The sequence below is a fragment of the Lathamus discolor genome, chromosome 2, assembly GCF_037157495.1.
Source record: "Lathamus discolor isolate bLatDis1 chromosome 2, bLatDis1.hap1, whole genome shotgun sequence".
Lineage (NCBI taxonomy): Eukaryota > Metazoa > Chordata > Aves > Psittaciformes > Psittacidae > Lathamus > Lathamus discolor.
In genome coordinates, this window is record NC_088885.1 from 151,869,755 (window position 1) to 151,891,524 (window position 21,770).

The following is a 21,770-nucleotide window of genomic DNA, read 5'->3' on the forward strand; positions in this document are numbered from 1 at the left end:
TGGGATGGTTTAGTGTGAGGTGTCCCTGTCCATGGCAGGGGGGTTGGAACTAGATGATCTTGAGGTCCTTTCCAACCCTAACTATTCTATGATTCTATGATTCTAAGTAATGGGAGACTCTTGATTTGGAATAGTGGATAATCTTCAGGTGTTCAACACCAGGAAAGATCCTTCTTGTCTTCAGTATTTCGGGTTGCTTTTGAATTATCTTGTATTCATTAATTGTGATTCTCTTAAATGTAAATAAAACTAGAGTGAGCTATTTGCATTCACTACCCAACCATACAAATACCCTTTATAAAATCCAGTTTTTAAAAGCCTTTCAATGCTTTTATTACAGTTACATCATTTGTATAAAATACATCTGTTTTTACACATTAATTTTGGAATGCCTTAATGGAAGACACATTTCTAGGTTAGCATATGGTTAATAGCTTGCCTTGTTATAAATATTTGCAAATAACATGTTTCATCCTCATTTTTACACTAAGGAGACAATTAAAACTGCCACCGATCTTCCAGTTCAGAGGCTAATTCCCCAGTGCTCTAGACCGACGTACAGATGTTTTTAAGGCATTTTTGTTTTAGTGCTGGAAAGACATAAAAAAACCTGTCATCAGAAGAGGTTTTACAAAGAAAATATTTAAAACATACATGAAGGTTAAATAGTTTTTTAATACCTTAAAAAATCATTATCAGTAAAAAGAGCTGTTTGATGAAAGTCAGCAAATGCTTTGTGGATATCTAAAACTTGTTATATTTTCGTAGTAAAGCATGGAGAGATATAAAGAGAAAATGTACTTACTTTGGGAGTAAGCAACTCTTTTGACTCTTGAACAGACATAATTTGCATTTTTCAGGAACCAGGAATAGTATTCAACACAGTACCTAAGGATGTAGTTGAGATGTTATCTTTCATGAGCACAGCTGTATGCACATCATACTGCTAATACTGAATATGGAAATAAAGAGAGTTTGATCTTGATGATGCCATTAGATATGCGTAAAAAATCAGCTGAGCATTATTCATGTAGCTTGAATACTGGAAGTTAGATCAGGTCTTGGTCATTTGGGTCTCAGTCAGTAGCCACAGATTCTCAAATATAAACATTAGTGATTGAAAACTGTCATTTGAAAGTAGGCTGATGGAGTATTTTAAGCAGAGAGAAAGAAAAAAGCTAGTGCCAGGCTCTACCTCATGCCTTCCTTCCTGGAATATCTTCTCTGACCAACACAGAGGCACAGCTGGAAAAACCTACACAGCTCCATCACACAGGGATTGATCTTCTGCACTAGAAGAGTGACAGGAGGCGAGGTCACACGGGACTCTTTGAGCATCGCCTGTGAACACCCTAGGGAAAAACACAGCTCTGAACTAGTTCAAATGCTTCTCCCATTAAATGTCTTGCAGTGCCTTATCTGAGCTATGAGAAACGCGCAGGTTAATACACCCATATAGGTGTCTTAAAATCAAATCTGGGTGAGGCAGATACACACAGCCTGGCAGTTGCTTGAATGAAAGCCCAAATATTCTGTTCACCTCATTATTATTTATCATTACGAGTGAGTTACTTAAAACCACATTGCTTTTATTTATCACAAATATAAGGAACAACTCTAAAGATGCAGTTTATTTATTATTACCTGTTTAGGCTGAGATTCAGCTGCCACTGAAGCATCAGTTTTCCACAGTGCAAAACAGCAGGACAAAGAACAGCACTGTACATGTTACCTTCAGTAGTTTCTCTATGCATATGCTCCTTCAATGAAAAATTCACTTCCAGCTCCACATGCTTCCCTACACCCACCCTCTAAATCTGAATCCTAGATTAGATATGACTGAGCTAATAAACAAACAGACTCTCGCTGCTCTCACCATCACTTGGTTTTTTAGCCTCATTAACAAAATAAGCGTGATTTATGCAGAGGTTATGGCTTTCTCTCCGTCTGTCAGTTTTCCCCTTCTTGCTTCTAGTGACTTGAATAATAAGCTCATTTCAGCCCAGTTTTTAGGGACAGGTAAATATTCTCTGGATAAATACGTTCCTACAGGTTTCATTAAAACTGACAAGTAACGAGAGAAGAAAAGGTCAATCTTTTCCTGCAGTGAGAGGAAGGCAGGTGAAATTTCTCCATTTCACTATTTGTTTGCCAGGAGCTAGCTGTTGAATCAGTGTATTTTCCTTCAAGTGACTACCACTATATTACTTTAACTTGAGAAAAATGCAGGGAAATGGTGTATGTGGCAATGGCCTCCCTCTTCCCCTCTCTTGAGCCAACCTAAACGACAATATCTAGTTTACTCTGTTCATTGAATCTTCTGCCATGAGCAGCAAGAGATAAACATTTGAACCAAGCATTTCATCCCAGCAACAAATGCAACCGTGCTGGACTGCAGGAAAAGCAATACAACAGAGTAGGTGATGGCAGCTTATGACAAAATCCTGAATTGCTGTGTGGTTTTCAGTGCCAAATACAATCTCTCTTCAGACTCCCTTTCTGTTATAGAAAAAATAGGCAAGGTGAAATTGAGAAGGAGGAAGGGGGAAATTGAGAAAGGTCAGGCACGCTTGAAGCTCTTTTCAGCTTTTCAGGGCTTTTTGTCATCATATTAAGAGAAAAAATTAACATTTGCCAATCTTTTCTTCTCCAAAGCAGTGCCTGTCATACATCATCTTGCATTCTAGGGACCACTATGATAGGGCAGAATCAAAGGACTTGCTAAACAAAAGAAATACAATATTTACAATATGGTAAAAGACTGCCAGGGCATGGCTAAAACAGGTCTGCAGCTACATCTCCTTTGCATATTTAATAACCAACATTATATTATTATATTATATAATATATTATTATATTGTTATATGATTTTATAATAGCAATCCATTGTTATATAATAACTGGGGAGGAGGTGCTGCATGTGAGGACACACTTTGTGTCACTGCAGTGAAAGCCACTTGCCCTGCAAGGCATCACATCTGACCCTGGGGGGCTGCAGGCACACACATAGTGCTGTCCGCTGCATACAGCAGTCCTTCCAAAGGGATGTCTCTCCTAAACCAGCAGTCCAAATATAAGGGACATATCTGCAAGCACCATGCGGGTGCTCTGAGAAGATAACAGGGACCAGGCTGTGAGAGGGCACATTTGAATCGTGTGGATGTCATATGCACCCACTGGGGTGGAAGATCCCAAGCAGCAGGGTGAAGGCTGACTGCAGTGTGGCTTTGCCACTTGCATAACTACCAGCAGGCTTTGGCCATGTGCAGATAAAGAGCCCTACCTGCAGAGAATAATCCCTTTAGACAATGTAATTGCATTTCCCAGTTCACATGTCTCACATACTTTATAGCTTTGGGCTATCTTATGTTATGTGATAGGAGATGTTACGGGGGTTAAATTTGGACTAATGAAGTTCTGTTGAAATAAGGTTGAGTTGTTTAGTGCTGACAAGAAGTTTAATATAAAATGGCATTCATGGGCAGGAGGAAAATAAAGGCTCTGCCAACCTGAAAGAGATCGCTTTGACCCCATTTTTCTCCTGCCAGCTTTTGCCCAAGGTAGCAGAAGTCCTGGAACAATGGGCAGACACTTGATGCTCCCAAACTCATGGGCCCCTCTGCAAGCTGGTTGTGTGTCAGAGGCACTGCACAAATATCAGGAATAATAAGTAAGTCAAGGATGGGCAAGAGGGAGCCCCATTTCTGTTAATGTTTCATAAATGTCATTAGGATTAGGCTTTGTCCATCGAATAGCATTTGACACACCTTGACTTTTTCCCACTCCATGGCACTTAAAAATGAATGATTTCATGCTTTAATAAACACTCTTCATGCTAGGAACTGAACATCAGAGTGTGAAGCAATGAGGTTTTAATAAAAGTTGCCCATGAAAAGTAGTGTAGAGTTGCTGTGAATAATTAAAACTTGCTAACGGCACCCTCCAATGAATCTCAGTTTCCACCGCAGTGGGTACTTGCCTTCCTGCCTAACAGGTGTTAAATACTTCATGCAAGCTATGTTTTCCAGCAGAACTTCACCTTTAACTACATGCAAATTGAACAACTGCAGTTTCAATTTGGACTCATCTATGTGGGAAAGAGAAGTCAAACAGAAAAGCTGCAAGTTAAATTGCTTTGGTTTTCATTTTTGACAATCACTGGATTTTAAATTAATGCTGCATTTGCATAATGCTGTATATATTTAACGCTGAAAACCCTTGTCAATTATGTTATATTTAATTTTATTTGGATTGAATAGTATGCTCGCATCATTGTTGAAATTAAAATTTTCGGTGCTTCATAGAAATGTTTTATCTCTTCTGTAATTAATTTCTACTGTGAATTGCATATTTTTTTTATTCAGTTCACAATTTCCTGCAGATTTGGATAGAAATTTTAAAAAATAATGAAAAGTAGGAGTTTCTTTCAGAATCTTCTTTTCTATGAATTTTCTTTCATAAGAAATTGAGTCACCCTAAAGGGGACAGAAAATGAGGAACCACAGCTCCTCGTGCAGAGCTCTGCTCTTCCCTATTTGAAATGAGCACGCTACTGTCACAGGCAGATAACTGACCAACTCTTGCTGCAATAAACAGACTTTTCCATTATTAACTCAGTATCACATCTCTCTGACACTGAGGTTAAATTTTGCTGCCAGTGAAAAGCAAGGATATGGCTATTGTGAATAATTCAGACCTTCAATATCCCTCCCTGCATGCTCCAATATGCACAGCTGCATATTTTATCAGTTCACATAAGCTTTTGTGATTTAAGAAATGACTTCTTGGGATAATGTCTCAGACTTCAGAGTACTGTGGATGCCCTTCATTGCTTTACGATCCCACTGTTCAATTTATTTCCTCAAATGCATGACTGGTATACGCAGGTAGACAACCTTTGCCATCCTGGTTTCCGATGGGGAGTCATTAATGGTCTATTGGTCTATTGAAATCCATGTTTCCCAGCCTTTTCAAAAGGGGCTGGTTCCCAGTCCGTGGTTCTACAGTGTCTATAGTGTTGCCCACCAGACAGATATTGACACGTGGACAATCTGGACTGTGCACTGGACATACAGAGAACTTGGGTTTTGTGCCAAAGTTTTGGTGATGAGAATTGCCATAGAGTATCCTTCTGCTCCCGTCAAGGTAAGATCAAGACAGGTCTCCCAATAAGGCCTAGTTCAGCTGAAATGCTTCTCTTCCACCATCAAGAGTGTCAATAAATCAAACTATATTTGTGTGATGTGACATTGACTCATTTTTTTATACAACCGATGCATGTCATGGGGGGTATGAGTCCATGAGGACTCGTATTTTGAACTATTCTTTAAACAGAAGTAAAATGAGAGAGAAATGAAAAAGGATATTTGGCTTCCTATCTACATGGTTCAAAAACCCCCTTACATCTAGAACTGCTCATTGGCTCAGCACCTATGAGTCTTCTCCTTGGAAACGTGTCTCAGTGGATAGTTTTTTTACTGCCTAGTTCTCAGCCCTCCCAGGCACTAGTTTCTTCCCCCTCTTCCTTGACATTGCCTTTCTGCAGGACTTGCGTTTCTACTTGATGCTGTAGTCAAACCTTGATTTCCATGGTCATCATTTTTACCTCTGATAACATTATTTACTTTTGATAACGGATGCCCCACTGAGCTGTATGCTCTCAAATACTTTCCTAATACTTTTCAAATATCAGGGAACGACCACCAGGCTGCAGAGTTTCCCTTCATGTGAAAACCTGCTGCTGAGGCTCAAGGTTTCACTTTACCCCTCCTGTTTTGACAGGCAAAATAGCAGCAGCAGTTTTCTCTTAGTCATATTTATTAGGAACCCATATCAAAACCCCACGTTTTCCTTTGACAATACCAGAATGGTGCAGTTTGTTTTCCATGGTTCCTACTAATCCATCACAAACCATTTAATCAGCATTTTGCTCTCCTTGCCTACCACCCTTCAGAATTTTCAGGCTTTTATTTTTTCTTATTATGATTAACTTATTTTTTTCGGTTGTATTTCCTAAATGTCCAAACAAAGCTTTGAACAAATATTAGTTGACTGGCATTTTAGTTCTAAAGAATTAAGCTGGTCCTAGAGACTCCTCAGGTATCAAATCTAAATGAAGACCCCTAGAATTTTGTCCCATATATTATCTTTGCACTACTACTTCTCTTAGACAATCACCACACGGAAACACAAGCAGTTGAGAGACAGATTTCCAAAGCTCCCTTTGGCAGTCCTCACTGCCAGCAAGACTCATGTTCCCACTCAATAGTGGTAGCAGCAGAGCCAACTTCAGTGCAGGGATCAGGAACAGCCTTTTCCCAGAGCATCCCATGAGCTCTTAGCTCCATTTCAGCTCTAAACATCCAAAGTGGTAGGACACAGTTATAATACCAGGAGACCTTGGAATTGTACTATGGGAGTTTTCACACCACCGTCAGTGGTGTCTTCCAAATTTCTCTTCCTATTTTGCTGCATAAAACAGCAGACAATCACAGTCCAGGTCTGGAGTCCAGGCACACAGATTTTATCTGTATCCCAGGGCAGGCAGTCTGGATTTTTCCTCCGGTATAAGATCATAGTAACACTGATGTACTTTCCATATTGCTATCAATACTAGAATATACACACCAAGGTATCCCCCAAATTGACTTCCTCAGCTACAATGTTAGTGGGAGCATATAATCAGGAAGTGTAATTAATATACATGCAACTTCAGCTGTGTCTTGCTTGTTATTCAGAAGGCCAAGTGGTTGAGTTTCCAGTGTGACCACTGAGGGTGAGAACACTGGACTGGGGTGGAAGGATCACAAGGGTACTAAAGAGGTCTATATGATGGGGTGGATTTTACCTAGATTTTAGGTGTCCATGATGCTGGTTCCTAGAGCTGCAACAGTTGTGTTCTGTCCCCAGGACTGAGATGTGTGACTGAGATTTATTCTTGTTGTGCTCCTGAGTGCTGCTCTTACTTTGTGAATTTGGGTGTAGGTAGCCTGGACTTGGACACACACACAATTGCTTAGCATCCAAAGTAGGTGTTGGACTCTCCCAGAGTTCAGACTCTCCTCTGGCATTGAATTAGGTCCAGTTTCTCAAAGGTTCTTACTAAACACTTATCTGTAAATATCATTTGATTGCCAACATGAGTATATGATACTTGTAAGTGGAGTGGCACAACATCTTTTATTAACTCTTAGTTTCTAACTCCTTATTTGGTGTTATTTAAAGGAAGAACCGAGCCTTCCTGAAAATCTAGGGGATAAAGATCCTTCTTTAGCTCAAGAGGAACTTTGCAGTGTTCTAAATTCAGGGCAATTTTGTAGATTCCATGTGGCATCAATTGACTTCATAATTTTGTTTGTACCAATAGGAAGATTTAAAGCATGATAACTTTCTTTCAGAATGAACCAATTTTAAGGTTCTCTAACCCATGTTAAAATTGACACATGGGGTACATATGTTAATTTTATCACCTCGGTATAATTTGTATTTTGAATGTGTGATTGCGTATGATTCACAAACAAATAAGGAAGCAGTCCTTCAGGTATTCTGGGTGGTTTACATAAATAAGAATTCATGTAAATGAAATGTGTATGCTGTTTCTGTGTGCAAAAACTTACATATCGATGCAGTTTGAAACATACTACTATTTTTGCTGCATGAGTGCAGTTACTTACTGGCAGCTGAGTAAAGCTTCAGGCTCACACCAGGCCTGTAGGGTGGCACAGACAGCACTGCAGAAGGCAAATCTGAGGGAGAGAAAAGAATAGAACTTGCCTTGGCATCTTTGAAAAATAAAGAAGGAAAAATCCCCTCTGAAGTCACAGACCACTAATAAACACTTACATAGACACCGATGTATAAATACACCCACAGTCACCTATTTCTATAAATGCTATTTTCTATTCCGTAAGTGTTCCATCTGACACGCTCTGTTATTATCCCAGATCAATCTCACCTGGCTCTGTTTGTACGAGTTTGCTGCTTTCTTGAGGAGACACTGTCTGCATCCAAAATGCATCCATGTCACCTGTGGGAACAGAAAAACACGTGCTTCATGTTGTTCAGGATATTTGTTATTTAGCTGTCTACTGAGAAGTATTGCTCCCTCACCCAGCACTTCTAGTAGCACATAAAAGTGTCAAGATGAAAAAGGAAGGACAAAAGCTGTACTTTACCAGATATTGAAAAGTTCATGGGCTAGGGAAAGGTAGGATTTAACAAAGGTGTGTAAGTGGAGACCAAGGGAAGCAGCTCCATATTGCTTTTCCACAGCTCTGCTCACCAAATTTGGAGCAAAACGTGAGGGAAGACCTGGATGGCAGAAGTACCCATGAGGAGCAAGACTTAATTTTCCCCCAAAGAATAAGGAACTACAAGATGAACCCAATAACTGATTTTAGCACTTGTGCAATAAACACATTGACTCACTAGTGACCCAGAATGGGTCTCCCTAACTGGAATCCTAGTGTTGTGGTTTTAGCTTTTGGCCAAACCCCAGAACTAGCAGGTAAAGTTGGTGTCAGTCCTCCTCACTGTACTCACTGGGGCTGGGCTGGAGGGCTGGTGATGGGGTCGAGCTCCCCTCTGCAGTCAAATGGGGTCCGGCTGTGCCGAGTGGTCCATGTAGCGGTTGAAACCACAATTCTTTCACTCCAACTGTCTTTGACCACGGTGGGGACCTCATGGTGGTGATTTCCTCCCCTTTCTGGGCAAGAGGGATCCTGGTAGCTGCAGAAGCAGGAGAGGTGGAGGGAGGGCACCAGCTACGTACTGCGTGCTGATGCCCCATGCTGGCAGTGAGCATAACACACTGGGGAACAATATGCAAGTAACAAAAGAAGAAACTGAAATATTCCTACAAATTCAAGGTTTTTTCTTCTCATAAATTATTTTTTATTTCCCAAATGCCTTCACTACAAAGGAAAGAGTTGAAAGCTCTTGTTTAGATGAAGGGGAGCAGGCAGGTACTGGAGGACAGATACTGGAAGTTGAGAAGTGATGACATTGTGTGGCAGGAATGGCACTTGGGGTTAGAAGAGATTATAAAGGTTGGTATGCTGATAAGCAAATATAAAAGCTTATAAAAAACAGCAGTCTGACTAAAGAAAATGTAGTAATTTTGCTGTAGAGAGATGCAGCTAAAGTGATGAGGAGGCATGAAATCAAGGTCTGAATTTCTCTTGGCTTCTACTACATGCAGGCAAGTGTGAAGCCTTCTTTATGGCTTTCACAATGAGGCAGACTAACACTTATCTTGTAGCCCTGTGGTGAAGATAAGTGCACTGAAGTTTATGAAATGCTCAGGTACTCACAACTGAAAGTCATATAAACTCAAAGATTGAGAAAAACAGAGGAAAAAAGATAATAAAAAAGGAGAGGAAGCCATTTAATCTGTCTTTTTTTTGTTGTTGTTGTTTAAAACCAACAACTATTTTTTCTTTACTTCTCTGCCTTGTTAGAAAACTTCTTTTTCTAATAAAATGTGTTTTTTACAATAGTTTTCTATCCTCCAGCTATTAAATGCATTACTGACCTGATCTTCTGCTGCTTTGGACAAGCTTCTATCTTACTCCCTAAGCATAGTTCAACATCACGGCTCTGAGCAGCAAGCATACATGATCGCTTGTCTGGATGTTAATCAAGGAGAATATAAATTTAGGTCTGACAATATTTGCTCACTTTTAAATGTCCACGCATGTTCTGCTGATGGATCCACTGTTTTCTTTGGGTCTTCCTGTAATTTCATGACACTTGAAAACATCGAGTCTACATCTTTGAGGTGTGAGAAGAGAGGGTTAGAACACTCACCATCCATTGCATATTGTGTGATAAAAAGGGAACAATTCAGGTTCTGGTAGAATAGAAACAACAGTTGTCTTTTTTAATTAATTTTTGGCAAAGTAATCTTTTTTGAACAGGAGAGAAGCATTCTACAGCTTTCAGCACAGGTAAATCCGCCCCTGCTTTAATCAAGCATCGAAAATGAGAAATAGTCATGGGCAGCAATGAGATGTGATCACTTAAAGGGCACCTCAACCTAGCAATGCAGCTTGGGGTGGAAGAGCCTTGCAGCACAGTCTGAATACATCCAATTCATTTCTGAAGGTAACTCATGTGAAGGTAGGAGGTTATTTGTGCTGAGAGCTAAGGAAGATGTCATTTAGGTTAACTGGGAGCCTCTCCAACCTAGTGCTGAATTCTGTTTAAGCTCTCATCTCAGGATGATTTGTTAGTTCCTCCACTAGAAGGCCTTGTAGCCAATGATTTATAAGTTTGTGAACTTCACTTATTATTATATTAAACATCTAATAATAGAAAATATTAATCCATTTTAATGATAAAGCTAAAATAATGTGTGCATATATAAGTAATGATAAAAATATGAAATAATATTTTTACATTATGAAGATAGGGCATTCATTGCAAGTGCTACTTGGCCACAGTTTTCATTGCTGTTGCTATTTCCTTTTACTCCCCAGGATTTACTTACCCAGGTCAGAAGATGTGTTACTGGAAAATGTATAGTTAATAACAGGGGACATCTCCAGCACTTCCCAAAAGTCAGACAGATTTCTCCCTGCAAACAGAAATGATCACAAATATCAAGAAAGGCTTCTTTCTAAATGTAAATCATCGCTGCGAATAAGTAGGGCAATATTTTGAGGCAGAATAGTTTTACCTGTCTGCCCTGTCATCACACAGATGTAGATACAATCTGAATCATTGCTCTGACGCACTGAAAGGCAAAAAAATGTAAACCAGGCCATTGCTGCCAGTTTTCTTTATATGATCCTAGCTTGAACAGTTGAAAACACAAACACAAAATGGTACGTGGCTACTGCAGCTGGGCAAATCATTTTCTTCTGACCTGATTTTTGATAAAAACCTTGAACCAGCATCAAATCCAAATGCTAATATTGCCATGGGAAACATTTCTATGTAATTAAAATTGTAAATTACAAGTGTTTTTACGTGGGAAATAAATCTCCTAAGATAATATAGCCCATAATTCTTCTTTAGGAATCATAATTCCCCAAATACCAGTATTAAATAGTAACCACCCAAACTTGCAAACTAAACATAGTTGCTAATAGAGACACTCTTGTCTCTATGTTTTATATATATCCACATTATATATGCATCTTGTTCCTTTAAGGAGACTTGTTTACAAGTCTTGCTCTGCAAGAGAAATGCTGCTGATTTAGAGCAATGGGCTTTTACACACATCTCTATGCTTGTTTCCATGCCAGGAGTAAATCAGAGAAATAAGACAATGACAAATGTTAAAAGGAAATGCAAACCTGAGAGAATAGAAGTGGATTTGAATATTTCTGTGAGATAACTGGTGGAGTTTCCAGTAATATCAACAAGTAAAGCTGTGAAATCTGGACAAAAAAGCAGAGAAAGTTTATGATTGAAAACACATATTCTATCATTTATGTGAAGTCAAAAAATCTCTTTTATATGTGATCATATTTTTGATATCAGCTTGTACGTGATAATGGTTAAAATACTTTAAAGTTCAAAATGTTTCTGCTGGATGGCAGAGGACTTGAGAAGCCACTGTATATTTCTGCAGAAATATATATGAAAGACAATATCCAAACCAGTATCAGAAGGAGATCCAAAGCCTGTATGCTCTTCCTGCACCTACTGCCTAATCCAAACTAGCATCAGAAGGAGATCCAGTGCCTGTATGCTCTGCCTGCACCTACTGCCTACCTATCTGCCATGTAGGACCACCCAGGAGGTATTTGCTTGTCTCCTCTGAGATTTACTTCAGACATACTGATGATGATGTCAGCTCAAAAAAAGTGGGTAACGGTGATATGTTGTTATGACTTTTTCATAGCAGGTTCTAGCAGTAACAGTTCTCACTTAGGAAGTGACAGACATGAGGCCTGTGTTGGTTCCTGAATTCTTTCTGCCTGAAAGGATGCTGTCATCAGAAAGTTTATTAAAGTTTCTCCACTATCCTCCAAGGAAGATGGGGCCATTATGGAATAAGGCTTGTGAGATGTGTGGGTCCAGAAAAAGCCATTAGAACCATTGTAGCTCATGTGTGTGGTCATCACATGAAGCTTAGAGGCTCCAGGTTCTGGTCACTAGCTGCTGAGCTACTTTTGATGTCTTACATTAACCAGCCATAGAATCCAAGCACTCAGATCATTACACTGGAACGTTAAATACCGTGAGATCAGGGGTGTGAATGACGACTGTAGGTGAACGATTTGCCCAACAGCATTTTACAGTCCATTAAACAGCCCTATTGCATGTTAATCCTTGCTTTTCACTCTAAGGCTCACTGAAGTTATTGGAGACTATTGGTGCAGAGTAGCCGTTGTTCATCTCCTGTGGGTCATTTTGGGAGACCTAAAGTGTCTGTGTTGTGTCTCCTGCACTGCTCTTCGTATTCTGAAGAGGAAAGGGAGGTCTTTCAGCTGGGTAAACCACAGCAATCATTTAATTGATGGCTCCATTCCAGTCTAGATGGCTGGATGCAGCCCTATGAGACTGAGTTCAGTGAGGCTCCCCAAAGGTTTAGAGCAGCCACTTGTCATGAGTTACAGCTTGTACTTCAGTAAGGTGATGCTACTCATATGGATGAAGTCTGCAGGATTCAGGCTACAGCTTACAGCTCACAGCTCCAAAGGAAATAATTAATCTTAAGTACATGCAATTGCCAGTGTCTCCTGTGTACCCACCTGTCAAGTCATTTGTCACATTGTTCAAACAGTAGCAGTAATGCATAGGGAACTTGCCAGGGTCAACATTTTTCACATTGGAAACTGTAGGGAGAGACAGAGAAAAATCAGTGTCTTGGTGCAGGGCTGTCTGAGAGAAAATGCTCCTGCGCAAAGAGCGGAGGCACTCACTGTTATAAATGGTGACTGATACTTTGTGGAAGGCAAATGAGCTGTAAGATGTGACGCTCAGCAAAGAGAAGAGCTTTTTGGTACCTGCAGAAACACATACCCGTGCTATTAGTGGTTGAAACCAATTATGAGAACAGCATGTTTTGACTCAGCTCATTTAAGAGACAAGCTGAGGGAGCTGGGGTTGTTCAACCTGGAGAAGAGAAGGCTCTGGGGAGACCTTAAAGCAGCTTCCAGTGCCTAAAGGGGTACTGGGAGAAAGCTGGAGAGGGGCTTTTTACAAGGACATGTAGGGATAGGACAAGGGGCAACGGCTTTGTGGAATGGAAAGCTGAAAGAGGGGAGATTTAGATTAAACATTAGGCAGAAGTTCTTCTTGTGAGGGTGCTGAGGCGCTGGCACAGAGTGCCCAGAGAAGCTGTGGCTGCCCCATTCCTGGCAATGTTCAAGGCCAGGTTGGATGGGCCTTGGAGCAATCTGGTCTACTGGAAGGTGTCCTGGCCATGGCAGGGGGTTGGAACTGGATGATCTTTAAAGGTCCTTTCCAACCCCAACCATTCTATGATTTAATTTCTAAAAGACTTCTGAGGTGCAGATACAGCTGCCTCAGATTCAATTCTTCCTCATTTCCACAGAGGGGAGGATCACTGCTATTATTATTTGTTGTTTGGGGTTTTTTTTAATTCAAACCTACACTGGATTATGAAGTGCTTTCTAAAGGCATCTGGAACAGGTTGCCCAGGGGGGTTGTGGAGTCTCCTACACTGGAGATATTCGAGGCCCGCCTGGACAAGTTCCTGTGTGATGTACTGTAGGTTACCCTGCTCTTGCAGGGGGGTTGGACTAGATGATCTTTTGAGGTCCCTTCCAACCCTTGGGATTCTGTGATTCTGTGATTCTGTGATTTTCTGTGATAAGTAACTATGTTGTGTCTATACAGAAGCACACACTACTTTCTAAATTCTTTATGTCAGACAACAAGCTGCATTATAAATGTGCAAGAGTAACATGCTCCTGGGATCAGTTCTGGAGGCTGTCAGCATGAATTTATGGGTTCTCCTGCTAATACCATTAGTCCTTTATCTCATTCACCCCTAGGCTGACAGCCTGTGTGACCTGCCCAGCCTTGTCCCATTACCTCTGAGCACCGTGTTCAGCATTCCATTCACCAGCTCTGTCAGGTTAGCAGCAGCCAGATCCATGGACTTTGCAGGCAGCTCTGAAAAAGAAGGGCTCACTGAGCAGCTGGCTGCATGAAGGCACAAGGAAAAGGCCATTTGACCCATTTATATATGGGAAAACATCTTCCAGAATGGGAAATAGAAAGAATGATCAGATTAAGTATTGGAATGCACTCAAAAATAATAAAATAGTGAGGAAATAAAGATGCCAGGAGTGCAAGGAGGAGCCTGGGAAGTAGCAAGGTTAAGCAGGCAGTGCAAGTGCAGGCCAACATTGAGGCAGGGCTCTTGGTCACCTCTTCCCTTGAGCATGCCCTTGCGGGGCTGCCAGGGAGCAGAACCAGTCCTGGTGTTTGGGTGCCCTCTCGTGCCAGGCAATGGGCATTTACTGCCAAAAGAGCAGTAAGGAGGAGATAGTGCCCAGGAAAGGTCCCCCCTTCCCCAGGGCTATGTGGAACTGGGATGAAAATATAGATCTGATTCTCTTTTCAGCTACCTTGCTGGCTATAATGCCACTACAGAATAAATGGACTGCAGCTGAATCACACTTCTCTTCAGTGATTTCTGTCGCCGTTGCTTATTTGTTTTTCCCAAGTTGAGATTTCCAAAGATGTGTTTTTGCTTCCCTCCCACAAGGGCATGCAGAGGCAGAGCAGTGTGTGTGAGAGGAGGGAGGTCTGTGAGTGTGTGACAGAAAGAGAGAAAACAGAGCAGGGTGGAAGAAGAAGTATAGAAAGCTGAGATGAGAACAAAATCGAATCTGGGGATAAATATGATTTTCCAATGACTTCAGTATTATTTTTAGCCAATTCGAAGCAAAGCTGCACCCCAGGGCTGGAAGCAGGGCTTGTCCACAGTGTAGAAGAGAAGGATAACGAAAGGGAATTAAGAGCTGGGAAGGAGAGAAAGGAAAAAGAGAAAACTTCATTTTAGATTTCTGGAAGGACAGAGGTTAAAGTGGCCAGGGATCTGGGTAAGGCCTGGGCTGGGTGAGGAGCTTTTGCAGCAGTGATGGATCTGGGCTCACAGAGAGCTGCCCATTTGCTGACACCTCAATGCCCAGCACAATAACTCCACTCCCATTAGCACCCGCACACAGGGCCTCCTGTCGTGCTGCTTGTTACCTGCAGTAGCCAGCACTGCCACTTGCTTCTCTTTCTTGTTTTCTCTTCTTATGCAGGAAGCTGTGAAGTGAAGAAAGAGGCTGAGAAACAGTTTTCCACGTTGAGGCATCTGCCTAGGTTACTTTGCTACTGTCATTCGTTATAGCTCAGAAACTGATGGATATCAGCACTGCAACACAGGCCACTGAGTATCTACAAGAGCAGCCCATCAGATGCTTAAAAATAAGGATGTACTAAAGGACCAGCCAGATCCTTTGGCTGACAGCTAATGGAAGAAAACAGATTAAATGTCCGAGTGTGTCCCCTGACCTCAAGAATCCAAAGAAAAACAATATTACCAAACTGTTGTAGAGATCTGCACTAGGCTTGAACCTGACATCGACTGCAAGGAATATAGTGTAATAAGGCCAACTCAAAACAAATCTCCACAGGCTATATGCATGTTTGTTATTCAGAGCAGTCATTCAACTGAATACTGCTCTCCAGAGTTCTGTTGCAGGAGAAGTGAACTGGAGCTGGGTTCAGGACATTGGACTGGCTTCCTGGGATTCACTCTGTGCCCAACAAATGCAAGATGCAGAGCAGTGATTAAGACATCACAGGACACGCTGAAGTGCAGGACTTTGGTGCTTAAGTTCCCTGTTCCATCAGTGGAGAGCTGAGTGCCTCCAAAGAATAATCCAGAAGGCTCTCCAAATGAGCCAGTGATAGTAAATGCTACAGCTCCATTCCCCTATGAAGGTTCAGCTTCTCAATCCATGAAGCTCCCCAAGAAAAGTCCTCTCATGGGATCTGGTGGTGAGGAGGGCCCACCTCAGCTGTGGGGATGCTCTCTGTGTTAAAACCTAACGGGCAGCCCTCTCACCAGGGAATATGAAACCTGGGTTCAGCTTCCTCTTCAGAAAGACTAAACCTGTAGGGATGCAAGCAGCAGAAGAAAGAGGAGATGTGACTGCATGGTCTGGCTGTTCGTACATAGAATGGCGAAACCTGGGTGCTTGTCCTTATTCGTGCAAAAAATCTATTCCTCTTAGAGAAGACAATCCCTGGATATATGTCTCTTTCTCCTTCTCTTCTTATATATATATGAAAATGAAAAATACCCTATAGACAATCCGTTGCACAAGGCCTGTGAATCCTGACTCCTCATACAGTGCTCATCAGCTGTATTAACAACTCTCACTTTGTGCGACCTAAATTTGGACTGCCAACATAGGTAGTAGGAGCTCTTCTGGTCCTTTGTCTCTTTCCATACAAACCTTTCTGACTCCAGATTCATGTCATGGGATACAAAAGTAGACATTTGCCATCATCTGATCTGCCCTGCTGAATGGCACCAGCCCTGGGGATCCAGCCCATCAGCCTTGCTTGTGCAGGGTGAAAGAATCAAACCTGCCACAGATGTGGAAATGGGACTATGGGAGCAATTGGGAAAGAGACACCCTAGGAGCACCAGACCATCATCATCCTTACCTGTGTTGAAAACCAGAAGGAGACACAGAAATCCCAGGTTCATCTTCACTGCCGCATGCCAGCAGAACCACTGCATTCTGGACTCTGACTTCCAGCAGGTTTGGATGCTCTAGGAAAAAGAAATACTCTTTTAGTGGTGTTAAAGTTTGCAGTATTGTGTCCAACTGTTGTCCCAGAATGATGTGACCATGAGAGAATTATTAGGTCTCTGAGATGCAGAGAAAAGACTGGTGATATAAATGACAAAGAATCAGAAATCACCCAATCAGCATTTTCTCTGTGTGTATGTGTTTGTGTCATGAGTTTAGTAACTCTTGATTTTTGAGTCCTATGTCAGGGTCTACAAGAAAGCTGGAGAGGGACTCTTCATCAGGGGCTGTAGCAATAGGATTAGGGGTAATGGGTTTAAACTTAAACAGGGGAAATTCAGGTTAGATCTAGGGAAGAAGTTCTTTACCGTGAGGGTGGTGAGGCACTGGAATGGGTTGCCCAGAGAAGTGGTGAATGCTCCATCCCTGGCGGTGTTCAAGGCCAGGTTGGACAGAGCCTTGGGTGAGATGGTTTAGTGTGAGGTGTCCCTGCCTATGGCAGGGGGTTGGAACTGGAGGATCTTAAGGTCCTTTCCAACTCTAACTATTCTATGATTCTATGATTCTATGTAACTCTGGCTTTGATGGGACTTGGTAAAGTCATCTGCCCAGTCCTCTTTTCTGGTAGCATAACCTGAGCCCAAGGGACACTGACACATCAGGTGCCTAAACCCTTTGTATTGAAAGATGATAAAATTTACTCATGTTCCATTTCAGACCAGGTACTAACTACTTTTATTTTCAGAAATGTTCCTTGCATGGTCATCCCTAGTCTTGTATTTCTGTACTTAATCGTTGTCATCGAGTTGTGTTCTGTGCTGCCTTGGCTAGCTCCTTGCAAGGGATTAACCATGCTCTGCCTTCCAGACAATGAGCTGCTTTACAGATTTCAAAGGATTAATTAGAGGTGGTTAGAAAAAGAGAAGGAAAATCCTAGCTTCCTAACATGCTCCCCCCTGTTTCTGTAATGTCAGAACATGCCAAATAGTTCTGTAGCTGTCAGAAAATGAGGGAGCATGTGAAAATTAGCAAAAAAAGGGCAATTTTTTCCTGTATCTCTTGGAATAGATAATCTCGCAAGTAGGCAGCAAATCATTATGTACAAGATAATACTGTTTGATTAACAAACTGTTATCATAATGTTTAAATTCATTCTCATAGTGAATTCGCTAGAGAATGAACACATTCTGAAAATAGCTAATTTGTACTTAGTGCCTCTGAACACTCTCTTCCTTGAAGAAGATGAAATGATACCAAGCATTTCTGTGTTTGAAATGTCTGTGCTTGCTTGTCAGATGAGTCAAAAGTGTTTAAGTGCTAGCTCTGCTAATTCAAACAAAGCTCTGAGGAGCTTTTTAGGCAGTTCATCCTATCTATTCAGTCCATCTGCTTAATCTTTTCTACTTGACCCCAAGCCTATACTCACCCACTGTTTCTGCACAGCATGTGCAGAAGAAAGGGCTAAGGAACAAAGAAAGCCTTGGCCAAATCTTACTCCACAGACTTCATATTCTGTCACTTTTCCATGATCTGGACTGATTGCGCATGGACAGAGTCCTGTGTCCCATGGACCAGAATAGCATCAAAAATCCTAAGCTGGGCTCTAGCATCAATATTTGGGATCTGGCCAACAACTAGACTGCAAACCATAAATGTATCACTACCATGAGGATCACAGCGTCTGACACCCTCGCAAGACCATCTTTGTGTGGTATTATGGAGCTGGTTCATAAGTAAAAGGGTTGATAGGTAGCAGATAATTTCCTATCAGGGATCTAACTTCATCACTTATTTACTTGAACTGGCTAGAGTTGTTCATGGCAGTGGGACAGGTCAAACATTAACTGACAGAGAACTAGCAGGCTAGAGAAGCAGTCAAAGAGAGTGCATGCCTAGAGACAGAGAAATGGCAAGATTGACATAGGAAGGCACCGTCTTACCAAAGCATCTTAGGAGAGAGAGAGGAGAAGAAAATAAGAGTTGTAAAAGTAGAAACAAAATAGACTGAGATACAAAGTTGTGCTTGGAAGCATCCCATGCACATTGAGAGACATTCCTGCTCACCTGAATTTGCAGCTCCCTGCTGTCCTCCCCCCTGAGCTGCTCCTCCATGTTAACCAACACATGCAATTTTCTCCTCTTACAATGTTGATTTGCAGCAGGAATTCAGAGCAGGCATTAGCTTGGCCATAACACCCACATTTAATCCAAGTGTGACTACACACTACAGTCTAGCAATGAAGACAACATGCAAACATAATCTGGAAGAATGGATCATTACAGCCCAAATCCTGTTCTAACAGAGAAATATTAAATAAAGTTGGTATAAAATGATGGAAAACCCTCCATTCATGGAAGCAGTTTTATCATTATTGTGTCCCCTGGCCAGTACAAGATGCTTAAAGAGAAATTGCAGAGAAATCTCCATACTAAGAACATTGCTTAAGAGACAGCCCTGCCTCCTCAGTTGATAAAAGCTGATTGAAATTTGTAGCATTAGGTGTTGACTGGTTTCCAAACTTTTTTCTCAGCATTAACTCTCTGAATATTTATACTGTCCAGTTAAATTCCAAGGCCATCTGTGACATTCCTAGAACTGCTGCCTGAAATATCTCTCAGCAATGTCGATATTAGCAATATTACCTTTTACAACACATATCATCTTTTCATTCCTCTAGTTATCTGATACTTAAATTTTATCTATCAGGGACAAGTCCTTATTACTTTGTGACTGTACCTCCTTTGTTTCCAACATACGTGACACTACTGTGATGACTGAAATACACGTCCAGATTCCAAACATGAAACCCTCATTGTACTCCAGCTCAAAATCACTAACCATTTCCATTTCCAGACATTCTGAGATTCACAGGCATCACAGGCACAGGTGCCACACATCCATGAGCAGACCAACAAATTCCAGTAAACTGACCCAGTGAAAATGTTCCTTCCAAACATTCATCTGATACAGGCAGAAGGTCAAGCCTTTTGCTGCAAATTCTCCATTACCTCTACTGGATGCAATAATCCTCCTCTGTTTATTTTAAGCTGTATAAAATTAGTAGTATTCAGTTTACTTTGAACTGTTGATCCAGAGTTCCCAGAACTAATGAACTGGAGATTTAAATCCAGTTCAGATTACCTTTATACACTCATGTAGACCTCTTAATTAATACCTCTTTGCTACTCTGGATTAACAGCAATCTTAAACCGATGGGTTTATTAGCTATACTTCGTTAGAACTCATTTTCATGTAGCAGGTAACCATGAAATTTGAATTGTTTTTAGTTTTCATGTACAGACAAGGAATCAAATATCCAGTAATTTACTCATGTCTTCATGCTAAACAGAGCAGAACAGAAGTTAAAAGGGCAAAGAAATGCAAATGGAAAATCCTTGAGTGTTAATATCCTTACCTTCATTCAGTTCCAGCATCCAAAGGTCATCTCTCATTTTAAACACACCATGATACACCAGGTCTAAGGAAATATTCCATGTTAATGTGAAAATACGCCCATGTTACAATTACACAGCAATTACATTGCTACAACTGCTTTTAAATTCATATTTATTTATATAAGAATTTAATAAAATAGAATCAATATATGTTTAACAAAAGAAAACCCCAACACTTCTTTTTCTACATTTCCATCAATCATTAATAACACACGTGAGATGGTTTCCTCCAAGTACATGTGAAACCACTGAGGTTTGGAACGGTTAATTCCAACTTACCTGATTTCTCTTGACAAAGATGATTATCTTCAGAGCTTATATAAAACTGGAAGTTATTGCCAGGTCCTCATAAACACTTTGTGAAAGACTCTGAGATGACAAGCTTGATAATCTTGCTTTAAAATCCTGTGAAAATTGTTATCTTAATCCGAGAAGAACTAACTGGAAGTAACACAATCATAAGCATACAGAGTGCCTGTTGATTCCCGCATGGAAAGGCTCTGTGGCAGGTCAGGTGGGGATTGGAAGCTCCTTTTGGCAGTGATGGCTTGAAACACTGAGAAGAAGGGATTTTTTTTTTTCCCTTTTAAAGGGGCAGCATATCATACTGTTATTAGGAAAATGCCACTTTGATGGTGAGAGGTAGGCCAGGATAAGCCCCTTTGGTAAAGCTTTAGCCATCCTTCAAGGAGCAATTTAAACAAGAAACATTGTTGGGAGGATGGAGAAGAAATGTGAAGTGTACTGTAACTGCAGAATATCAAAAGCAACAAAATGGCAGTTAGAAAACTGTGGTGAGGAAGAAAGAGAGATCTGGTCACAACAATGACATCAGGCAATTTCTATGATGTTGAGTGATCATAGAACCATAGAACAGTTAGGGTTGGAAAGGACCTTAAGATCATCCAGTTCCAACCCCCCTGCCATGGGCAGGGACATCTCACACTAAACCATGTCACCCAAGGCTTCGTCCAACCTGGCCTTGAACACCACCAGGGATGGAGGATTCACAACCTCCCTGGGCAACCAATTCCAGTGTCTCACCACCCTAACAGGAAAGAATTTCCTCCTTACTTCCAGTCTAAATGATTGTTAGTGTCCAACATTATATTAGTGTTGGAAGCAGTTGGTGAAATTCTCCTCCCATTTACATCAGTGGACTGGAAGTGATTCCTCTGAAATCAGTGAGTTTAGATGCAACACTGCTAAAAGCAGATAATCATCCATTCAATAATATTATCCTAAGCCACCAAACACTTTGTGTGAATTAATTCAAAGCCTTGTAGCAACCAGAAAAAGGAAACCTAAATTGATTCACAGTCAATGTAAGAAATAGAAAGTGCTTTAGGAAGCTGTACAAAACCTTGACAGAGAAATATTCTGCTGGAAAGGGAGGATAAAGATGAGATGCACAGGATGGCTGCATACAAGCTGTCTGTTTGGAATGGTCCAGCTTGGGAAAGGTTGGGGCTGCTGTTCCGGAGCACTCTGGGACTGTCCTGTCTATGTCATGGCCCTACCAATGCTCTGGACATTTGGGTTGCTGGGGTCCCCAGCACTACTTAATTTATT

At 41.2% G+C, this 21,770-nt stretch overlaps 1 protein-coding gene across 3 annotated transcripts; it reads right to left on the minus strand.

The window, feature by feature from the left end:
- Positions 1 to 308: 308 nt before the first annotated feature.
- On the minus strand, positions 309 to 20,659 carry HHLA1 (HHLA1 neighbor of OC90). Of its 3 annotated transcripts, none has more exons than XM_065669445.1 (17): positions 20,478 to 20,659; positions 20,159 to 20,221; positions 16,654 to 16,762; positions 15,181 to 15,240; positions 14,014 to 14,094; positions 12,876 to 12,959; positions 12,705 to 12,788; positions 11,301 to 11,384; positions 10,679 to 10,735; positions 10,490 to 10,576; positions 9,679 to 9,771; positions 8,542 to 8,727; positions 7,955 to 8,026; positions 7,674 to 7,745; positions 1,196 to 1,292; positions 806 to 888; positions 309 to 590 (listed from the first exon to the last, which is right to left on the minus strand). In XM_065669445.1, the coding sequence occupies exons 2-17, from the start codon at positions 20,162 to 20,164 to the stop codon at positions 547 to 549; spliced, it is 1,299 nt and encodes a 432-aa protein (XP_065525517.1). In that variant the 5' UTR covers positions 20,165 to 20,221; positions 20,478 to 20,659; the 3' UTR covers positions 309 to 546. The 3 variants fall into 3 exon arrangements, with proteins under 3 accessions (XP_065525517.1, XP_065525516.1, XP_065525514.1); XM_065669444.1 differs by having other exon boundaries at positions 1,196 to 1,352; XM_065669442.1 differs by having other exon boundaries at positions 1,196 to 1,370.
- Between the last annotated feature and the right edge of the window lie 1,111 nt (positions 20,660 to 21,770).

Excerpts from the sequence above, each read along its gene's own strand:
- HHLA1 (XM_065669442.1), bottom strand. Across the intron at positions 10,736-11,300 it reads ATCCACTTCTATTCTCTCAG|TGCGTCAGAGCAATGATTCA; the intron begins GTTTGCATTTCC and ends TTTGCCTTTCAG. Across the intron at positions 7,746-7,954 it reads ACTCGTACAAACAGAGCCAG|ATTTGCCTTCTGCAGTGCTG; the intron begins GTGAGATTGATC and ends TCTCTCCCTCAG.